Raw genomic sequence first — 21,653 nt, forward strand, 5'->3', positions numbered from 1 at the left:
CCCTTCCCCCTCTCCCCCCCTCCTTCCCCCTCTCCCCCCCCTCCCCGTCCCCTCCCCCCCTCCCTTCCCCCTCTCCCCCCCCCCCCCCTTCCCCTCTCCCCCCCCCCTCCCTTCCCCCTCTCCCCCCCCCTCCCTTTCCCCCTCTCCCCCCCCCTCCCTTCCCCCTCTCCCCCCCTCCCTTCCCCTCTCCCTCCCTTCCCCTTCCCTCTCCCTCTCCCCCCCCTCCCTTCCCCTCTCCCCCCCCTCCTTCCCCCTCTCCCCCCCCTCCTTCCCCTCTCCCCCCCCTCCCTTCCTCCCTCTCCCCCCTCCTTCCCCCTCTCTCCCCCCTCCCTTCCCCCTCTCCCCCCCCTCCTCCCCCCCCTCCCTTCCCCCTCTCCCCCCCCTCCCTTCCCCTCTCCCCTCCCCCCTCTCCCCTCCCCCTCTCCCCTCCCCCTCTCCCCTCCCCCTCTCCCTCCCTCCCTCCCTCCCTCCCTCCCTCCCTCCCTCCCTCCCTCCCTCTCTCCCCCCCTCCCTCCCTCTCTCCCCTCCCTCTCTCCTCTCCCCTCTCTCCTCTCTCCTCTCTCCTCTCCCCTCTCTCCTCTCTCCTCTCTCCTCTCTCCTCTCTCCTCTCCCCTCTCCCCTCTCTCCTCTCCCCTCTCTCCTCTCCCTCTCTCCCCTCTCCCTCTCTCCCCTCCCTCTCTCCCCTCTCCTCCCCTCCCTCTCTCCCCTCTCTCCCCTCCCTCTCTCCCCTCTCTCTCTCCCCTCCCTCCCCTCCCTCTCTCCCCTCTCTCTCTCCCCTCCCTCTCTCCCCCTCTCCCTCCCTCCCCCCTTCTCCCCCTCTTCCCTCCCCTCCCCCTTCCTCCCTCCCCCCTCCCCCCGCTCTCCCCTCCCCCTCCCCCCTCCCCCCGCTCTTCCCTCCCCCCGCTCTTCTCCCTCCCCCTCCCCCCGCTCTTCCCTCCCCCCTCCCCCCGCTCTTCCCTCCCCCCTCCCCCCGCTCTTCCCTCCCCCCTCCCCCCGCTCTTCCCTCCCCCCTCCTCCCCCGCTCTTCCCTCCCCCCTCCTCCCCCCGCTCTTCCTCCCCCTCCTCCCCCCGCTCTTCCTCCCCCCTCCTCCCCCCGCTCTTCCCTCCCCCCTCCTCCCCCTGCTCTCCCTCCCCATTTTCTCCCCCCCCCCCCCCCCCCGTTGGCTGCAGACCCACAGATGCACAGCCTTGCAATCATGTCCATGTGGCTGTCCTTTAAAATGTGAACCTCGACGGTGGGAGTCGGCTGGCTTTTCCACTGTGGGGGCTTCACGGCTGAGGCTGATGGGGGGTCCAGCGGCGAGCGATTAGGAGTGGGAACCCCGGCTGACTTTTTATTTTGCCTTGCTTCCTACCCCCAATCCCGCAGCTCGGGGAGTAATGGCAGAAAATTACCAAGTATAATGTCAACTGGCATTGCGACACGTACAGCAAAGCAAGCTCAGATATAAATAAAGTGTCTCTCAAAAAGCCGCCAAATTGTAGCGAGAAGTGCAACTTCGATTCTAATTAGGTCTGAACAGCAAGATCCGTTAAATAATGTGTAGAGGAGGTGTTTGAAACGGTCGGATGCTAACAGTGAGCTGTCTTGCCAGCATGGGTTCCCAGTGTCTTTGTTGTTTTCCCCTCTTGCATCAGACAATGAACACAGAGACTCCAAGGGCCCGAGAAGTAACAGAGGACTCGCTACTGGCGATGTCTAGGCAACGAGGCAATTAACAAAAGCTTGCAGACTGCTCTGAACGTATATATCGAGAATAGAAGTATATAAATCTATTGGGGTTGTACTGAGGCTGTACAATGCACCGGGCAGACCACATGTCTGTGTCTCTCTCTCGCTCTTGTGACTAGTATCTGCAATGAGCTGCCAGATTTTAGGGGGTTCCAAAAACAAACCTGCCTTTGGATGATGACCTGGGAGGGTCTGAGCTGGACCCGCAATCCCCGGCCTTGGCTTGTCTTGTGTCTTTTGATAAAATCCAAGTGAGGGGGAGTAATTTTGAGAGATTGAGTTATAGCTTCCTCGCTTGCTACATTTGACCTAATTCAGTTTGTTTAGCAATAGAGAAAATGCTCGAAACATTCAGCAGGTCAGGCAGCACCTGGAGTGAGAAACCGAGTTAAAGTTCACGTTTCTCTCTCTCTCTCCACAGATGCTGCCTGACCTGCTGAGTATTTCCAGCATTTTCTGATTTTATTTCAGATTTCCAGTATTTTTGTTTTTGCCCATTGACACCTTGCTATGTTGTGTGGCCCGAGTACTTGATTTTTAGTTTGCCTATTAAAATAGTAGCAATAAACTCCAGGGTGGACATTAACTGGTCAAGGGGGTCGTTCAGCCCGACTGCCTGCCTCTCTTCCGTGGCTACATTCGCGCCAGCCTTCTGTGAGAGGTGGGCACCGGAGGGACTGGAGTGCATCATCGCCAGGAACAGAATTTTAATTTGATCTGTTAAAGTTCTTTAACGTTTAGTTGGTGATTTGTGGGTTCTAGTGTCCCTTTTAATATGGGGGGCACTCAGCTTCCTTCAACCTTCATCGCCTCCAGGACAGGTCCAAGACCGTCCTATCCTCTGTCATCGAACTACAGTACGCGGATGGTGCTGGTGTCTGCGCACATTCAGAGGCTGAACTCCGAGCCATCATCAACATCTTCACCGGGGCGTACGAAAGCATGGGCCTTACACTAAACATCTGTAAGACAAAAAGGCAAAGGTCCTCCACCAACCTGACCCTGCTACACAGCACGCCCCCCCACCGGTCATCAGAATCCACGGCGCGGCCTTGGACAATGTGGACCATTTTCCATACCTCGGGAGCCTATTATCAGCAAGGGCAGACATCGATGACGAGGTTCAACACCACCTCCAGTGCAGCCTTCGGTCGTCTGAGGAAGAAAGTGTTCAAAGACCAGGATGTCAAATCTGGCACCAAGCTTATGGTCTATAAAATAGTTGTAGCTATTTTTAGGCTCAAAGACCTGGACCATATACAGTAGACACCTCAAATTGCTGGAGAAATGTCAACGCTGTCTTCACAAGATCCTGCAAATCCCCTGGAAGGACAGGCGCACCAACGTCAGTGTCCTCTATCAGGCCAGCATCGAAGCACTGACCACACTCGACCAGTTCCACTGGGCGGGCCACATCGTCCGCATGCCCGACACAAGACTCCCAAAACAAGCGCTCAACTCGGAACTCCCACACGGCAAGCAAACCCAGGCGGGCAGAGGAAACGTTTCAAGGACACGCTCAAAGCCTCCCTAATAAAATGCAACATCCCCACTGACACCTGGGAGTCCCTGGCCAAAGACCGCCCTAAGTGGAGGAAGAGCATCCGGGAGGGTGCTGAGCACCTCGAGTCTTGTCGCCGAGAATGTGCAGAAACCAAGCGCAGGCAGCAGAAGGAGCGTGCGGCAAACCAGACTCCTCAACCACTGTCTGTCCCACCTGTGACAGAGACTGTAATTCCTGTATTGGACTGTTCAGTCACCTGAGAACTCACTTTGATTTCGAGGGACTGCCTACGATGACTCTGCTTTATCTGTTTATTTTAAAATAGTTGTATTAAACTCAGCCAGCTGGCAGTAAGTCACAGTAATAACTGGCCTCAGCACATCTGGCCGGAGGAGTGGGGCAATGAGGTTGATTTAAGCCGCCCAGTGATGCATGCTGGAGTGCGCCTGCCCACAGGATGGTACTTGGCTGTGCTGCCCCATTCCGCCACGGTAAGACAGCCTGCTAATGCAAGCAGGATCACACCAAAGAGCAGAGATTATTGGAGACTTTTGTTCCGAATGCACCTGTATAACACAAGTCTGTTTGGTAATATAACCAGACAGGAGAAGAGCAACACAGGAACAGGAGGAGGCCATTCAGCCCCTCGAGCCTGCTCCGCCATTCAATGAGATCATGGCTGATCTGTGATCTAACTCCATACCCGCATTTGCCCCATATCTCTTAATACCTTTGGTTAATATTTTTAAAATCAGAGATTGATGGATAACAATTGAGCCAGCATCAATTGCCATTTGCAGAAGAGAGTTCCAAACTTCTACCATCCTTTTTGTGTAGAAGTGTTTCCTAATTTCACTCCTTAAAGGTCTGCCTCTAATTTTTAGACTATGCTCCCAAGACTGAGACTCCCCAACCAGCGACAATAGTTTCTCTCTCTACCCTATCCGTTCCCCTTAATATCTTGAAAACTTTGATCAAATCACCACTTGACAGGGTGGATGCAGAGGATGTTTCCACTGATGGGAGAGACTAGAACTAGAGGGCATCATCTTAGAATAAGGGGCCACCCATTTAAAACTGAGATGAGGAGAAATTTCTTCAGAGGGTTGTACATCTGTGGAATTCGCTGCCTCAGAGAGCTGTGGAAGCTGGGACATTGAATAAATTTAAGACCGAAATAGACAGTTTCTTAACTGATAAGGGGTTATGGGGAGCGGGCAGGGAAGTGGAGCTGAGTCCATGATTGGATCAGCCATGGTCTTATTAAATGGCAGAGCAGGCTCGAAGGGCCAAATGGCCTACTCCCTCTATTTCTTATGTTCTTATGTACATGCCTTCAATGCTGCAGTTATTGGGCTCTCCGTCCCAGTGCTATTCAGATCAATGTCTTTACACAGCCTGGCAGCTTCTATAGCGGCATGATCACATCCCCCCCCCCCCCCCCACCCCGGCTTTGTTTGGAGTTTTAATGTCATCGGTGAAAGCAAAGGAGAGGCAATTGTGTAACACCTTTCATGATCTTGGGATCTCCCCCAGTACTTTACAGCTGATGAAATGAAGTTGTAATGTAGAGAAGTGAAGCAGCCAATTTATGTGCAGCAAAGTCCCACAAAAGAAAATGTGATGCACGACTAGGTAATCTGTCTCTTTAAAAGTGCTGTTGGTTGCAGGATAAATATTGGTCAGGACACAGGAGAACTCTCTTCTTCTTTCATTAGTGTCGTTGGGTCTTTTTACATTCCAGATGGGGCCTCGGTTTAACAGCACCGCCGACAGTGCAGCGCTCCCTCAGTACTGGCACCGATTATGCTCCAGTCACTGGCGTGGGACTTGAATCTGCCATTCTCTGACTCAGGCGAGAGTGCTGCCCGCTGAGCCAGGCCTAACGCCAGTGATATTATTGTGCTGCGATAGGTACCTTTCTCGATAGCTGTGGACAGGCTTGGACAGGCCAACATTTAACAAGGCCAGTTACTGCCAGTGTGGAGAGAGAGCGTGTGTGTGTCTTAATGTTGAACTTCCACTCTGCAATGTTTACTACTGCTGACTTCAGTTGTGCTGCTAGTAGCAGACTGCAATTATAAACTGCTCAAATATTGACATCCAGTGTAAATCTTTGTATTAAGCCTAATCTACGAGACTGTGTGCATACAAGGTCGAACTGTTAAAGTAACCTTGCTTTTAATTGGACCGGTGTTTTCTTAGGGATAACTTTCAGACCAAGTTAAATGAGAGACTTGTACAATGTGGGTCTTCAGCCATGGAATGAGGCGACTGAGTGGTGACCCCTGAGGTAGTAACAGAGACACAGTGATGTATGAAGAGTTGAGAGAGCAGATAGCAGGGCGATTCTGGGGGTTGGGACAGAAGGAGATAGGGGCATAATCCACATTAATAAAGTTTCGAGATGACCTGTCCACTCTTATTTCTTCCCTTTTTAGCCCCCACCCTAAGTGTTTGTGGTTAAACCCTGTAGAAACAAGACTTCAAATTAAACCACAATAGTAGGTCATGAGAGCACGGGTTCAAAGCAAGAAAAGGAAATTGCATACCTGATCATTGCTATGAAATTAAGCCCCTGAAATAGTTTTAACAGTTTGAGGGGAAGGGCGGAAGGGAGGGAGGGATGAAGGGAGGAGAGATGCGCAAATGTTCATGGTCGCTGAGTTATGATAGGCCAAATGGTCTTCCTCCTCTGTATCTAGTGATAACATTTGAGAATTTAACAGCTTTTTGTTAATTTTTAGACCTACACCTGGCTGCTGAATTGGGGAAAACATTGTTGGATCGCAATACGGAGTTGGAGGAAGCCCTTCAGCAGATGTACGGCACCAACGCGGAGCAGATCCAAGAGATTGAGGTGAGAGGTGGACTCTGCATTTCATCAATAGTTTGAAGGAAAGCAAATTGAGAATCAGCGCTGGAAAGAAGGTGTTAGTCAGCACAGATCAGACTTTTGGTATCAAACCAGCTCTACATTCTCTCCAGTGTGAGCAGATAACCGCACAACATGAGCTCCTTTAACCTCTGCAAACGTGGGTTGTATTCCCTGGAATTTAGACGGTTAAGGGGTGATTTGATCAAAGTTTAAAGATATTAAAGGGAAGAGATAGGGTAGGTAGAGAGAAGCTATTTCTGCTGGTTGGGGAGTCTAGGGCACAGTCTAAAAATTAGAGCCAGACCTTTCAGGAGTGAAATTAGGAAACACTTCTACACAAAGGATGGTAGAAGTTTGGAACTCTCTTCCACAAATGGCAATTGTTGCTGGCTCAATTGTTATCTATCAATCTCTGATTTAAAAAAGGTATTAAGGGATATGGGGCAAATGTGGGTATATGGGTATATCAGCCATGATCTCATTGAATGGCGGAGCAGGCTCGAGGGGCTGAATGGCCTCCTCCTGTTCCTGTGTTGCTCTTCTCCTGTCTGGTTATATTACCAAACAGACTTGTTATACAGGTGCATTCGGAACAAAAGTCTCCAATAATCTCTGCTCTTTCGTTGCCATTTACCTCACCTGAAGGTGTGATCCTGCTTGCATTAGCAGGCTGTCTTACCGTGGCGGAATGGGGCAGCACAGCCAAGTACCATCCTGTGGGCAGGCGCACTCCAGCATGCATCACTGGGCGGCTTAAATCAACCTCATTGCCCCACTCCTCCGGCCAGATGTGCTGAGGCCAGTTATTACTGTGACTTACTGCCAGCTGGCTGAGTTTAATACAACTATTTTAAAATAAACAGATAAAGCAGAGTCATCGTAGGCAGTCCCTCGAAATCGAAGCGAGTTCTTGGGTGACTACTGTCCAATACGGCAATTAAAGTCTCTCTCTCCCACCTGTGACAGTGGTTGAGGGAAGGGTGGGTGGGACTAGTTTGTCGACGCTCCTTCCGCTGCCTGCGCTTGGTTTCTGCACGCTCTCGGCGACGAGACTCGAGGTGCTCAGCGCCCTCCCGGATGCTCTTCCTCCACTTAGGGCGGTCTTTGGCCAGGGACTCCTAGTTGTCAGTGGGGATGTTGCATTTTATCAAGGAGGCTTTGAGGGATCCTTGTAACATTTCCTCTGCCCGCCTGGGGAACGCCTGCCTTGTAGGAGTTCCGAGTAGAGCGCTTGCTTTGGGAGACTTGTGTCGAGCATGCGGACGATGTGGCCCGCCCAACGGAGCTAGTCGAGTGAGGTCAGTGCTTCGATGCTAATGTTAGTGCATCTGTCCTCCCAGAGGATTTGCAGGATCTTGTGGAGGCAGCGTTGGTGGTATATCTCCAGTGATTTGAGGTGTCTACTGTATGTGGTCCATGTCTCTGAGCCATACAGGAGGGCGGGTATCACTGCAGCCCTGTAGACCATGAGCTTGGTGCCAGATTTGAGGTCCTGGTCTTCGAACACACTCTTCCTCAGGCGACTGAAGGCTGTGCTGGTGCACTGGAGGTGGTGTTGGACCTCGTCGTCTATGTCTGCCCTTGCTGATGATAGGCTCCCGAGGTATGGAAAGTGGTCCACGTTGTCCAGGGCCTCGCCGTGGATCTTGATGACTGGGGGGACAGTGCTGTGTGGCGGGGTCAAGTTGGTGGAGGGCCTTTGTCTTATGGATGTTTAGTGTAAGGCCCATGCTTTCATACGCCTCGGTGAAGGTGTTGACGATGGCTTGGAATTCAGCCTCTGTGTGCGACGACCTTGGATCTGGCCTGGAGGCGATGAAGGTTGAAGGAAGCCGAGTGCCTCCATATTAAAGGGACACTAGAACCCACAAATCACCAACTAAAAGTTAAAGAACTTTAACAGCTCAAATTAAAATTCTGTTCCTGGAGGTGATGATGCACTCCAGTCCCTCCGGTGCCCACCTCTCGCGGAAGACCGTAAACGTACCGCTGGACACCGCGTGCTCCATCTCCAGGGACACTCTGGCTCAGATGTAACCGCGGAAGAGAGGCAGACAGTCGGGCTGAACGACCCCCTCGACTGCCGGCTGACTAGACTGGTTAATGGCCACCCTGAGTTTAGTACAGATCAGGAAGCATAGGAACAGGTGGAGGCCATTCAGCCCCCCTCAACTGTTCCGCCATTCAATTAAACCATGGCCCGCCATGGTTCCAAATCCCTTAATACCCTTGTCTAACAAAAATCTATCAAAGTGTGACCTTGCTTCTGTGACGGCGTCACGTAACTCTTCACGGGCGAGCTCCTGAATTGTACCGTGAGTGTTTCCAACCAGCTTTGCCTTCCTCTTCCAAGCGGGAAGGTAATGGAACGCGAGCTTTGCCACCTCCGTGCTCCCGGACCGGACCATTCAGCTCTTACTGACAAGGATTTCTGCTGTGTGGAAGCATTGTGACGTTGCTGTAGCCCACAGCAGAAGCATTTGCTGGCATCTGAAGGAATGGAGCCCGGCATTGTTAATACTGCTCTGGAATGTGCGTGTGTTGGAAAGCTGACCTCTGCTGTTTTACTGTCACTCTCCATCCCCTGTGCAAGGCATCGCGCACAGGCGTGATTAGTAAATACTGAGTGGGCCACATAGGAGCTGTGCTACCTATGAGCAGGATTTAAAAAAAATCTTCTCTCTCCTCCTCCCTGTCACTGACCAATAACCTGGTGCTGTTTGCTAGAGCTGTCTGTCCCTTGCACCGCCCCGCCCTGTTTTAGGAGTGTTCACTTTCACCTAGCTCCCTGGACCAGCATTGGGATTGTGCCACAATATCACAGAACCTCGGGTGGATCCAATGATATGTATTTAGAAGATAAGAGCATAAGATATAGGAATAGGCCATTTGGCCCCTTGAGCCAGGTCAAGGGTCAGTGAATTGGTCTTCCCCTGGAGGAAAGGTCAAGGATCAGTGAATTGCTCTGCCCCTGTGCTTGATGTTGGCCATCAGGAAGGCCTGGGACTGTAGGACTGCTGGCTAAGGTGTCTGACTTCTTGCCTGTGTTTCGGTCAGTATTGTGTGACTGGGAGACTGGATGTGCTGGTTAGGAGTTTCCTATCACCACCAGGCACGGTGTAGGTCACTGTATGTACCCAGTGTGTCCAATGCTCGACTGAATCCCATGGTTTGCGAGGGTTTAACACGCTGAAGTCACGTGGAACGTTTGAACTTGGAAAGTTCTGTTTACTCTGACTCTCGGCGGATTGGTCCAAAGGTGGTGCACAGAAAGGCAATTGAAAAGGGAATGTTTAGAGATTAGAATGAGTCACTGTGTGGGATGGTGTTGGGAATCGATGTTGCTGAGAGGAGGTTAAGTGAAGCTGTTGGGGCAGGTGACGGTTAAGTATCTCTCTGTTGCAATAAGGCTTTTGATCCTCTGTCCTCCCTAATCCCCGGGGAGCTGGTTGCAACATTGTGTATCTGGGATATTGGGTCTGCCCATACAGCTGATCGCAGTTTGGGTAAGGACTGTGGCACTGACCAAACCTTATCTTTTCAAGGTTTGATAATCTGGAGAAGTCCATTATGTTAATTCATTTCTCTCTTTTTTAAATATTGCATCAAAGATATTCTACAACCTGATGCCTCCAAGCTCATCACTTCTGATTCCTGTAATTTTCCACTCCCTTGCACTGTGAATTGCTCCCACATGGATAGTCAGATTCCCTTGCCCGTTAATATCCTGCACTCCCAGAATGTTGGGATGGCCTTTACAATCACTTGCTCTTTCGCTGCTTTTGTAAAGACTTTGCCTGTACCTGAAGCCAGAGCTCAGTTAGTGACATGACCCGAAATGGACTGATGGCCGAAAGGATGGAGTTACATAACATAAGAAATAGGAGCAGGAGTAGGCCATATAGCCCCTCGAGCCTGCTCCGCCATTCAATAAGATCATGGCTGATCTGATCATGGACTCAGCTCCACTTCCTGCCCGCTCCCCATAACTCTTTACTCCCTTATCGCTCAAAAATCTATCTCCGCCTTAAATATATTCAATGCCCCAGCCTCCACACCTCTCTGAGGCAGAGAATTCCATAGATTTGCAACCTTCTGAGAAGAAATTCCACCTCATCTCAGTTTTAAATGGGCGGCTCCTTATTCTAAGAGTTGTTCCCATTCAGCGGGGTTATTGAAATCGGTAATCATCTAGACATTGAAAGAAATAACTTGCATTTCTATAGCGCATTTCACAATCTCAGGACAACCCAAGGAGCTTTAAAGCAAAGAGAATGTTTTTGTTTAAGTGTCATCACTGTTGTAATGTAGGGAAAGGCGGCAACCAATTTACGCACAGCAAGCTCCCACAAACAACAATTCGATAAATGACCAGATCATTTTGTTTCTTTGCGATGTTGGTTGAGGGATAAATATTGGCCAGGACCCTGGGGAGAGATTGTACACGGCTGTGGGTGGGAGATGTTCGGTCACAATGCTCCACCCACTGAAGATGATGCAATGACCCAGTACCTACTGTTGGCTGATGTGCAGGGCTGGTCCCCGGGCGGTGCAATGTGTGCTGTCGCTGGGAACAGTACCAACCACGGCCTGCTGTTTGGAATCTGGGTGGGTGTTGTTTGGCTTCCCGTGTCTGGAGGACCGGATTCCACACGCTGACATAATGTGCAACTGTGCTGCTCCTGACGGAAGCTATACGTTTTATCAACAGACCAATGCTGCGATATCGACCTCAACACTGGCAACTTCCAAAATGCAATTTTCCCTTCCGCTAATTAAAAAATGATCGTTGAATTAGTCCAACAGTTAGTAACTGGCAAGTGGCATACAATTTAAAAAAAATATATATATCTTAATCTTCTGTAGACTATAGATTTTGGTGCCTTCACAGGTCCAGTGTACATAGACAACATTTTGAATCCTCATCCTTGTTTTCAAATCCCTTGCCCCATCCTGCATTTGTAATCTCCTCCAGCCCCACAATCTCCACCCTTATCCCCATTTCTCCCCCCACCCCCGGCCATCTCTCTAACCTCCTCCAGCACTACTAGCCTCCAAGATCTCTGCGCTTCTCCAATTCTGGCCTCTTGCGCATCTCTGAATATAATCGCCCCACCATCGGTGGCCGTGCCTTCAGCTGCCTGGGCCCCAAGCTCTGGAACTCCCTCCCTAAACCTCTCCACCTCTCTACTTTTAAGTTGCTCCTTGAAACATACCTCTTTGACCAAATGTTTGGTCACCTGTCCTTGTGTCTCTTATGTGACTTGTTAAGTTTTTGTCTGGTAACGCTCCTGTGAAGTGTCCTGCGATGTTTTTACTACCTTTTTAAGGTGCTATATAAATACAAGCTGTTGTTGAAACCGATGGATGGTGAATGACCCTGCCTGAGGGCGCATGGCTCAGTGCAGGTAAAGATTTGGACCTGGGACCTCCCTGGTCTGCATGTCACAGCGTGCCCCCCCCCACCCGGAGAAGCTTGCACTCCGCAATCCAGGGAGGGTGCAGTTTGAGAGTTCAAATCCCACAGTGGCAAGTTGGGAAATTTGCACCCGATTAATCTAGCACCCGAAAAACGACCCATAGATGCTGAGCTTCTAAATAAAACCAGGGAATGGGGGAGTGGCACAGCAGGCCCATTCGTATCGGTGTCTTTATTTCCGATTTCTGCCATTTTTAACTTCTCCCTTTTGATACGTGGCCAAAATCAGTCTGGTATTGTAGGAGTTAAATTCTGGAGAGTTGAACCTTTAAAGTTGTATTGCTGCACATTCACCCTCAGAGGGGGGGTGGAGTTCTGCTGTCACAGGAAATAGTAAGTGTGAGCAATCTGAGGAAATCTCTTCTGAAAGAAAAGGGTTACAGCATTAACTGCCAGAACTCCTCACTGCCACTCACCATGATGCCATGGATTTCTGATTTCTCTCCCTTGGAGTATTGGGTATTAAAGTGGACATTATTTTTGACCTTGAATGTTTAAGCTTTGGTAGTGTTTTCTCTTTTTTTTTTTCCTCCCTTTTTTTTCTTTTCGCTCTTCTCTCTCCTTTCTCTCTCTCTTTTCTCTCTCTCTCTCTCTCTCTCTCTCTCTCTCTCTCTCTCTCTCTCTCTCTCCTCTCTCTCTCTCCTTTTTCTCTCTCTCTCTCTCCTTTCTCTCTCTCTCTCTCTCCTTTCTCTCTCTCTCCCTTTCTACTCATTTGACCTGGTGAACACTGTTGGGAGAATCTTCCCACCACGGCTGCAACAATCACGAGGGGATGATTCTCCAGGTTAAACGATTACTGAAGATGTTACGTTTGGACAACAACTTTTATTTATATAGCGCCTTTAACATAGTAAAATGTCCCAAGGCGCTTCACAGCAGTGTTATAAGACAAAAAAATTAATTTGACACCGAGCCACACAAGAAGAAATTAGCACAGGTGATCAAAAGCTTGGTCAAAGAAGTAGGTTTTAAGAAGCGTCTTGGAGGAGAGAGAGGCGGAGAGGTTTAGGGAGGGAGTTCCAGAGCTTGGGGCCCAGGCAGCTGAAGGCACAGCCACCAATGGTTGAGCGATTATAATCAGAGATGCCCAAGAGGGCAGAATTAGAGGAGCGCAGACATCTCGGGGGTGTGGTGGGGGAGGGGTGTGGTTGTGAGGCTAAAGAAGATTAGAGCTAGGGAGGGGGCGAGGCCATGGAGGGATTTGTAAACAAGGATGAGAATTTTGAACTCGAGGCGCTGCTTAACCGGGAGCCAATGTAGGTCAGTGAGCACAAGGGTGATGGGTGAGCGGGACTTAGGACAAGTTAGGTCATGGGCAGCCGAGTTTTGGATCATCTCCAGTTTACGTAGGGTAGAATGTGGCAGGCCAGCCAGGAGTAGTCAAGTCTAGAGGGAACAAAGACATGGATGAGTAGCGCAAGGGCGGAGGCGGGCAATGTTATGTAGGTGGAATAAGGAGGTTTTAGTTATGCTGCGGATATGTGACCGGAAGCTCAGTTCAGGGTCAAATATGACACCTAGGTTGCGAACAGTCTGGTTCAGCCTCAGACAGATGCTAGGGAGAGGGATGGAGTCGGTGGCTAGGGAACGGAGTTTGTGGCGGGGACCAAAGACAATGACTTCGGTCTTCCCAATATTTAATTGGAGAAAATTTCTGCTCATCCAGTACTGGATGTAGGACAAGCAGTCTGACAATTTAAAGACCGTGGAAGGCTCGAGAGAAGTGGTGGTGAGGTAGAGCTGGGTATCGTCAGCGTACATGTGGAGACTGATGCTGTGTTTTTGGATGATGTCACCAAGGGGCAACATGTAGATGAGAAATAGGAGGGGCCAAGGACACCAGAGCTAATGTTGCGGGAGCGGGAAGAGAAGCAGGTGATTCTCTGGCGATGATTAGATAGATACGGATGGAATCAGGCGAGTGCAGTCCCACCCAGCTGGATGATGGCGGAGAGGCGTTGGAGGAGGATGGAGTGGTCAATTGTGTCAAAGGCTGCAGACAGATCGAGGAGGACGAGGAGGGATAGTTTACCTTTGTCACAGTCACAGTCACATGTGACTTTGGACTGGGGAGAAAAAGTTGTGCCCAGCCTCAAGCCTTTAGACTAAAGGTGGCTTCCTTAAAACATTGCTATCTGTATTTGAGTTGATTCTCAGTCCAGTTATTTGACCAGCGGCAAACTGGATTACAATCACGGAGGAGGGAATGTTTCTTACCCCTCTTCTAAAGATATTTTATTCTAGGGCACCGCATCAGTGACCATTTTCTGTGGATCAACCAGGACAATAAAAGTCTTCCTAGAATCATAGAAATTTACAGCACGGAAGGAGGCCATTTCGGCCCATTGTGTCTACGCTGGCCGACAAAAAGCTCTCCAGCCTAATCCCACTTTCCAGCTCTTGGTCCGTAGCCCTGTAGGTTTTGCACTCCTGGTTCCATTCTTATCTATCTAATCGTAGCCAGAGAATCTCCTTCAAGTGCACATCCAAGTACTTATTTAAATCTGATTAGGGTTTCTGCCTCTACCACCCTTTCAGGCAGTGAGTTCCAGACCCCCACCCTGTGGGTGTTCTCCACTGCACACTTTCCACCAGGGGCCACTGGATAGATTGGTGCACAGGCATTCTGCCTGAATTATTTTTTTTTTCTCCCTTTTCTTTACCTCCTTGGCTCAAGGGTGATGGGGCCACTTGCAGCTCCCTCAACTCCCTCTGTCTCAACTCATTGGTGTTAACTCATCAAAACCTGAACCTCCCTGATCCTAATGTCTCAGTATACCAGGCAGTGCCTTACCCAGTCATTGGGATATTAACTTGACATGGTATCTGTGATACAGTCAGTCAGTCTGTTTTGGAAAGTTCTCCTGCAACACTGATGCACTGCTCCCTCGTGTCTTGCTAACTAAATATGGATTGTTGTAATGGATGGAATAAGCGGATGTGTGGAGTGTGGAACTTGCTGCGACGTCTTGCTACGACGTGTCACTGCTTGCCCGACTGACTCCCATTTGTCTTCCAGTATCTCACGAAACAAGTGGAGCTCCTCCGTCAAATGAATGAGCAGCATGCCAAGGTTTATGAGCAGCTCGATGTGACTGCCCGAGAGTTGGAGGTGACCAATCAGAAACTTGTTGTGGAAAGCAAGGTATCGCAGAATAAGATAATGAGGTAATAAAATATTTCAGCAGCGAGACTATCTTAAATATTAAAAATCTTGCGATGGGGCACATTTCGTGCTCCCACTTTTTGTGTCGACATTCGCGATTGAAAATTCCCAACTCACCATTTCCCATTCAACTTTGCTATGTCAACTGTAGCAATGGAATTGCATGCTGTGGCCACCGGGTGGCTCTGTGGAGCATGTTTCTGAACCAACAACATCTTGTATAGAAAAAATCTAATGTTCATGGCTGTGTTCAGCTGGCAGAGACACAGAGCTGCGAAAATTGGTAGACTGCATGCAAACTTGGGATTAATGAAGATGTGAATTTTGGCGGGAAGGGGTGGGTGGGACAGGTTTGCCGCACGCTCTTTCTGCTGCCTGCGCTTGGTTTCTGCATGCTCTCGACGATGAGACTCGAGGTGCTCAGCGCCCTCCCGGATGCACTTCCTCCACTTGGGGTGGTCTTTGGCCAGGGACTCCCAGGTGTCAGTGGGGATGTTGCACTTTATCAGGGAGGCTTTGAGGGTGTCCTTGTAACGTTTCCTCTGTCCACCTTTGGCTCATTTGCCGTGAAGGAGTTCAGAGTAGAGCGCTTGCTTTGGGAGCCTCTTATCTGGCATGCGAACTATGTGGCTTGCCCAGCGGAACTGATCAAGTGTGGTCAGTGCTTCAATGCTGGGCATGTTGGCCTGGCCGAGGACGCTAACGTTGGTGCGTCTGTCCTCCCAGGAGATTTGTAGGATCTTGCGGAGACATCGTTGGTGGTATTTTTCCAGCGACTTGAGGTGTCTACTGTATATGGATACCACATGACTGGGGTGTACTGTGGAGGGAGAAACTGGTCACAAATATCGAGTAGCCCTGGGTTTAACATGTTGCATAGCTTTGATGATCGTGGTCTGAATCGTGTCAGGAAGTATTTGCTGTTGTTTTCCCTCCAGTGTTCTCTCCTGCTCGCACTGAGGCTACTTGTAGTATCATTGCTGGTTTCTAGCTCCATGTCGCTCCTCAGCCCCGCTTTAACCAGCAGGAGCTGGTTTTTTTCCCCAAACCTCGTCCACGAGTCCAACGGTAATCTGCTTATTGCCTGACTCGCTTTCGGTCAGTGAGTTCAATTATTCAGACAATTCACATGCAAGCAAAGTTTGTTTCCTCCTTTTTATTCAAAGTTGAATCCTCCAAATAAGGCCAGCCACTTTTCTTGGTAGCAAAGTGATTCTTTATTCAATTTTAAATACAGGTAGTATTGCAGCCAGTAGCTGTGTGGAACAGGGTGTATTGAAGCTCTGCCTGCTGTAGTCTGACCCGAGCCAGTCAGTACACGTTGTGTGGAGTGAGTGCGACACGGCCTATCTGCCTCGCTCAGGTAGATCTGTGCAGGTCTCTAAACATGCTGGCTTAACTTGCGGCAACTTGCACTACAAATATCATTCATTCCTAAACGTGTACTAGGCTAAACTCTACAAGAGCCGGCCAATATTTAGTGGAGAGGATTACACAGAGGGTTCATCAGCATCTGAGAGAAGAGGAGGCAGAGTAGCGTTCGGGAATCCTGAGCCCTGTTAACCAGCACCGCTGTACTGTGGTGAAAGAGGAGGTTTCAGCTGCTCACTGGCTGGAGGGGCCTGGCTTTGTGGGGGAGGGTGGGGGGCGGGGTGGTGGCTGGCTCGGTGGGGGAGAGGAAGGAGGACCCTGACGCGAGGGGGAGGGGGTCCCTGGCTCTGGGGGGAGGGGGGGGGGCTCTGGAGGAAGACATCTGCGGCCCACATCCTGCACCCACAAAACACGTTCACATGATACCTGTAGGAAATGTGCCTCTCGCTGGGCACCAGAACCTTGGCCCAGTTTTAAGTTGAAATGTTCTTTTGTTTCACCCCTCCCTATTTCGAGGACCTCCTCCAGCCGTACAACCTACAACCGCCCCCCTCTTCCTCCCCCATCCCATCATTGGCGGCCATGCCTTCAGCTGCCTAAGCCCCATGCTCTAAAATTCCCCCTCTAAACCCCTCCACCTGCCTCTTCTCATTACAACTTGCATTTGTATAGTGTTTAACATTGTAAAGTTGTCCCACGGCGCTTCATAGCAGCGATTATCAAACAAAATTTGACACCGAGTCAAAGAACGGGATATTAGGACAGATCCAAGATCGGTTTTAAGCTGCGTCTTAAAGGACTGGAGGTTTAGGGAGTAAATTCCAGTGCTTGGGATCAAGGCAGCTGAAGGTATGGCCACCAATGTATGTGAAAGAAAGAAAGACTTGCATTTATATAGCGCTTTTCACGACCACCGGACGTCTCAAAGCACTTTCCAGTACTTTTGGAGTGTAGTCACTGTTGTAATGTGGCAATTTGCACACAGCAAGATAACCTGTTTTTATTCTGTTGGTTGAGGGATAAATATTGGGCAGGACAATGTTGGGGTGAAGGAAGCGGGGGATACACACACATGGCCAGATAAGACATTATTTCTTTGGTCACCCACTCCTAAACTCTCTCCCTTTAGCTTGATGATAATGTCCCCTAAATCTCTGGAGCACCTTGTGGTGTTGGGGGGGCGGGTCCGCCCAGCATCTCCCCTACACGCTCCCCATTCTTCATCCAACAGCAATTTATAAAACTGCTCCATTTACTGCCCTGTAAACAAAGGCGTACTGCAAGCTGCGAGCCTGTTCTGATGATCGACCCGATCAGACTGAGCTCATTGATTGCATGTCGCTTGCTGTGACCTTGACCCCCAGCTCTCCAGGGCAGGCCATTAATTGGATTTGTCTGGTCTTGTGTTTGGCAGCTTGGCGGAGACGATTGAAGGCCTCCAGTCTCACGTGGACGAGCTCCAGAGGCAAATGGAGGAGCTGAAGGCAGGTTCCCAGCAGGAGGGGTGCGAGCAGCGGAGGGCAATGCACAGCCTGCCCTGTCTGAAAGAGCTGTACGACCTTCGCAAGTAAGTTCCTGCTTGCTGATTCTCTCCATGGTTTTAATTTTATTTAACTTAAACCCTTTTTTATTTTGGTAACTGCATCTTTTATTTGGTTGTTTATAATGCATGTTCGTGCTTTTCCAACTGATAAGCTGCACAATGTACGTTTGATACACTTGGATGTCAGCTGTGGCTCAGTGGGCAGCACTGTCAGTTCTGAGTCAGAAGGTCCCATTCGAGATTTGTACACATAATCTAGGCTGACACTCCCAGTGCAGTGCAGTGGGAGCGCTGCCATGTCAGAGGGGCAGTACTGAGGGAGTGCTGTGCTGTCTGAGCGGCAGTACTGTGGGAACGTCGCACTGTCGAAGGGGCAGTACCGAGGGAGTGCTGTACTGTGGGAGCACTGTTGGAGGTGTTGTATTTCAGATGAGACGTTCAGCCAAAGCCCCGTCTGCCCTCGCAGGTGAACGTAAAAGATCCCATGGCCACTATTTTGAAAAAGAGCAGGGTAGTTCTCCCTGGTGTCTTGGAGCTAATATTTATCCCTCAGCCGACCCTAAAAAAACAGATTATTTGGAATTGGAATAATTACTGCAGATCTTTTTTTAAACTCCGGGGCCAGGATTTTATTCTTGACAAATAAGAATAGCTTCCATTGCAAATCCCACAACATGACTTCTATAATTCGGAGCATCAAACTCTGAGAGGCACCAGGCACCTTGTGTTTGTTGTAACAAAACCATGCTCTAATAGAAGGTTTATATTTAAGGTCTCATCCGAAAGGGGGCACCTCCGACAGTGCAGCACTCCCTCAGTACTGGCGCGTCAGCCTGGATCATGTGTTGAAGTCTCTGGAGTGCGACTTGAACCCACGATCTTCTGACTGAGGCGAGAGTGCTACCCACTGAGCCACGGCTGACACTTCCTAGATCTATGTAACTACACAGTTTCCCTGGGGGCTACTCTTCGAGGGCGTGACAGGGTCGAGGCTGAGAGGTTGTTTCCCCTGGTTGGAGAGTCCAAAACTAGGGGTCACAGTCTCAGGATAAGGGGTTGGCTGTTTAGGACTGAGATGAGAAATGTCTTCACTCAGAGGGTTGTGAATCTTTGGAAATATCTACCCCAGGGGGCTGAGTCGTTGAGTGTATTCAAGGCTGAGATCAATAGATTTTTGGAATCCAGGAATGTGGGGATTGGGTGAAAGTGGAGCCATGATCTTATTGGATGGCAGAGCAGGTTCGAGGGGCCACATGGCCTGCTCCTGCTCCTTGTGTTCTTGCCCACTAACTGACCCAGGGAGCTCTGACACAACACGTTGAAAGTTAAATGATGTTTCGGGTATTGGGTTGGCTGGTTCCTGATTATTTGGCTGTGTGTCGGCAGGTACTTTGTGTACGACCACCTGTTCGCTGCAGAGATCACGTCAAACGAAAGCCCGGTCAGTCCGCTGGAGGAGGAGAACGAGAGGCTGAAGAAGAGCATGAGCACACTGCGGTCTCAGCTGGCCCTGGAGCGTCAGAGGCGTGAGGGCGTGGAGCAGGAGTACACCCTGGTGCTGAAGGAGAACAGCGAGCTGGAGAAGAACCTGGCCCACTTGGACGACTACAAGCAGTGCATCGAGGAGTTGGAGAACAAGGTGGTGGAGCTGCGCCAGAGGAACCAAGGGGGCGCCGACTTTGTCAGCGTAGTGGACAACCTGCTGCCCGAGTCCATGCTGTTCCCCGGCAAGGACGGCTGGGACCTGGTGCCGTTGCCTGGGGCTAAGGTTGGGGAGGAAGGCGGTGACCCGTCGAGCCCCGGCCCGGGGTCCGGCCCCACCCTGCTAAACAGCGGCTCGGACCAAGAGCTGGTGAAGGGACACGACCTGACCTGCATCCGCCGGGCCGAGGCGGTGCGACAGCGGGGCATCTCGCTGCTCAATGAGGTGGACGAGCAGTACAGCGCCCTGCAGCTCAAGTACAACGAGCTGCTGAGCCACTGCGATCGGCCCGGGGACTCGCGGAGCCACAAAGCGGTACAGACCCCCCGCCGCCTCTCCCTGGACAAAGCCTCCCAGCCCGAGCACCCGAGCCCAGCCAGCGGGGAGCCTGGCAACTCCCAGCCCACCCCGGCCCCTCGGCTGACCCCCGCCGAACTACCCAGCCCCTCCAGCAACCCCCAGCCCGAATACAAAGTTTTGTTCCAAGAGATTTTCACTTGTATCCAGAAGACGAAAGCCGAGATCCACCACAACCGGTCGAAATACAAACCCGCCCCCTCACCGTGTCCACATGCAGATCAGTCACAGCAAGAGGACTAGAGAGATTACCAGTATTGTTGTATCTGTCGTTGCAATAAAGCAGTAGGAATTGAAAAGCCGCAGGAAACCTCTTAACTTATTTTGCAAAAAATAAATATATATATATATTGCATTCCAACAGTGGGATCACATTCCCAAGATCCCAGAATTGAATGCAATGAGCTAAAGGGTCTATTTAATACAAGTGTATTTGTAAATCAGTCTGTGGTAAGGAGTGTCAACTGATTTTTTAAAAAGCCTGTTTCTGCCTTCAGATTGTACAATTATTGTGAAGTATCAATCTGTGTAGACTCTAGCTGTCAGGCGATCTTGTGCTACCTGAATAACTAGCTAATATACGCTGGGGGGGAGGGGCGTACCGGAGATACTTTCTGGTGTAGCCCCCAGGACCTGCAGAGCAGGAAAGGCCTTTGGGTGAATTTCCGGTCTTTATTGAGTGGGCTGGGCTCCTGCAATGGCGCCAGGATTACACCCTCTGTGCACCGCCCAACGTCCTTCACTGGAACATGTCGGTATGAAGTTAGCTGAGATTAATCTGTGCTTCCCCCATGGCCCAGTGGCCTGCTGCCAGTCGATGTCTGGACTTGCACACAAAGCATGGTGACTGGAGCTGTGTCCCAACATGAATCGGCCCCATTTTGGAGGAGTAAAAGGGGGCTTCTCCTCACAAAGGGGACTTGTTAGAAACAATGTTTAGTGAGTTTGTTTTCCAAAGCAGACTCGTGTATAAGCCATTGCTGTTAAATGAACAAATGTGTATGAGCAAAACATTTTTTAGTTCGGCCCTGTATTGCTAAACATTCCTATCGTGCAATATTGTGTACTTCAGAACCTCTTTTCTCAAATGTGCAATTCCTGTGGGTTGGTACAAGACCGACACCCTGCCTTCCTCCCTACGTGAGGCCTGCAGGAGGCTTGCATGTGGAACTTTACCCAACACCCAAGCTTTGCTGGCAGGCCGAATTCTGTGTAGATTCTGTCATTGTATTTTGGTTTGAAATTAAGTGAGTTCAGGTGCTATGTAGAAGATGGGTTGGAGGTGGAAGTTCACAGCTGCGACAGAAATAGTTAGAAAATGCGTGAACACGATGGGTAATTGCATCATGTGGTGTGGGAGTGAGTAAGGTGGAGAAGGGAGCGTGCTGGCAGCTGCAGTGTTTAGTGTGACAATCTCGAACACCAGAAACTGCCGCAAACACTCAGCAGGCCCGTGTTGGTGGAGAGCAGAGGAGTTAATATTCCAGCTATGGGCCCTTTATTGGAGCTGGAGGAGAGTGTGGGGCAGTTACAGAACAAGGGAAGGGGAGGAAACCCAAGCAGGAGAGAGGAAATAGAATGATTTGGAAAGTGCTTAAATGGAAAGTAAGACATTTGAAGGAGGTGCTATTAGTAAGAGACAATGCTTAGGAAGGTTCTGAGTTGGATTTTGGGCTTGTGGTGAGTTAGTTCTTTGACCGGAGGAGGTGGATGGGCGGGGGAGGTGGGGGCGGGGGTAGGGAGGGAGCGGGATGGGCGGAGGGGGTGGGGGTAGGGAGGGAGCGGGGTGGGTGGAGGAGGTGGGGGTAGGGAGTGGGTGGAGGAGGTGGGGGTAGGGAGTGGGTGGAGGAGGTGGGGGTAGGGAGTGGGCGGAGGAGGTGGGGGTAGGGAGGGAGCGGGGTGGGTGGAGGAGGTGGGGGTA

The 21,653-nt window shown here is 50.5% G+C and overlaps 1 protein-coding gene across 1 annotated transcript in view; it reads left to right on the forward strand.

The window, feature by feature from the left end:
• Positions 1 to 21,425, forward strand: part of cdr2a (cerebellar degeneration-related protein 2a) — a 23,495-nt gene extending 2,070 nt beyond the window's left edge. The window contains exons 2-5 of the mRNA XM_070856685.1: positions 5,984 to 6,096; positions 14,613 to 14,761; positions 17,545 to 17,697; positions 19,060 to 21,425. Of these exons, the coding sequence (XP_070712786.1) occupies positions 5,984 to 6,096; positions 14,613 to 14,761; positions 17,545 to 17,697; positions 19,060 to 19,975 (1,331 nt within the window). The 3' untranslated portion in view covers positions 19,976 to 21,425. The remainder of the gene's footprint in view (positions 1 to 5,983; positions 6,097 to 14,612; positions 14,762 to 17,544; positions 17,698 to 19,059) is intronic.
• Positions 21,426 to 21,653: the final 228 nt, after the last annotated feature.

The sequence above is a fragment of the Pristiophorus japonicus genome, chromosome 15 (genome assembly GCF_044704955.1).
Source record: "Pristiophorus japonicus isolate sPriJap1 chromosome 15, sPriJap1.hap1, whole genome shotgun sequence".
Classification (NCBI taxonomy): domain Eukaryota; kingdom Metazoa; phylum Chordata; class Chondrichthyes; family Pristiophoridae; genus Pristiophorus; species Pristiophorus japonicus.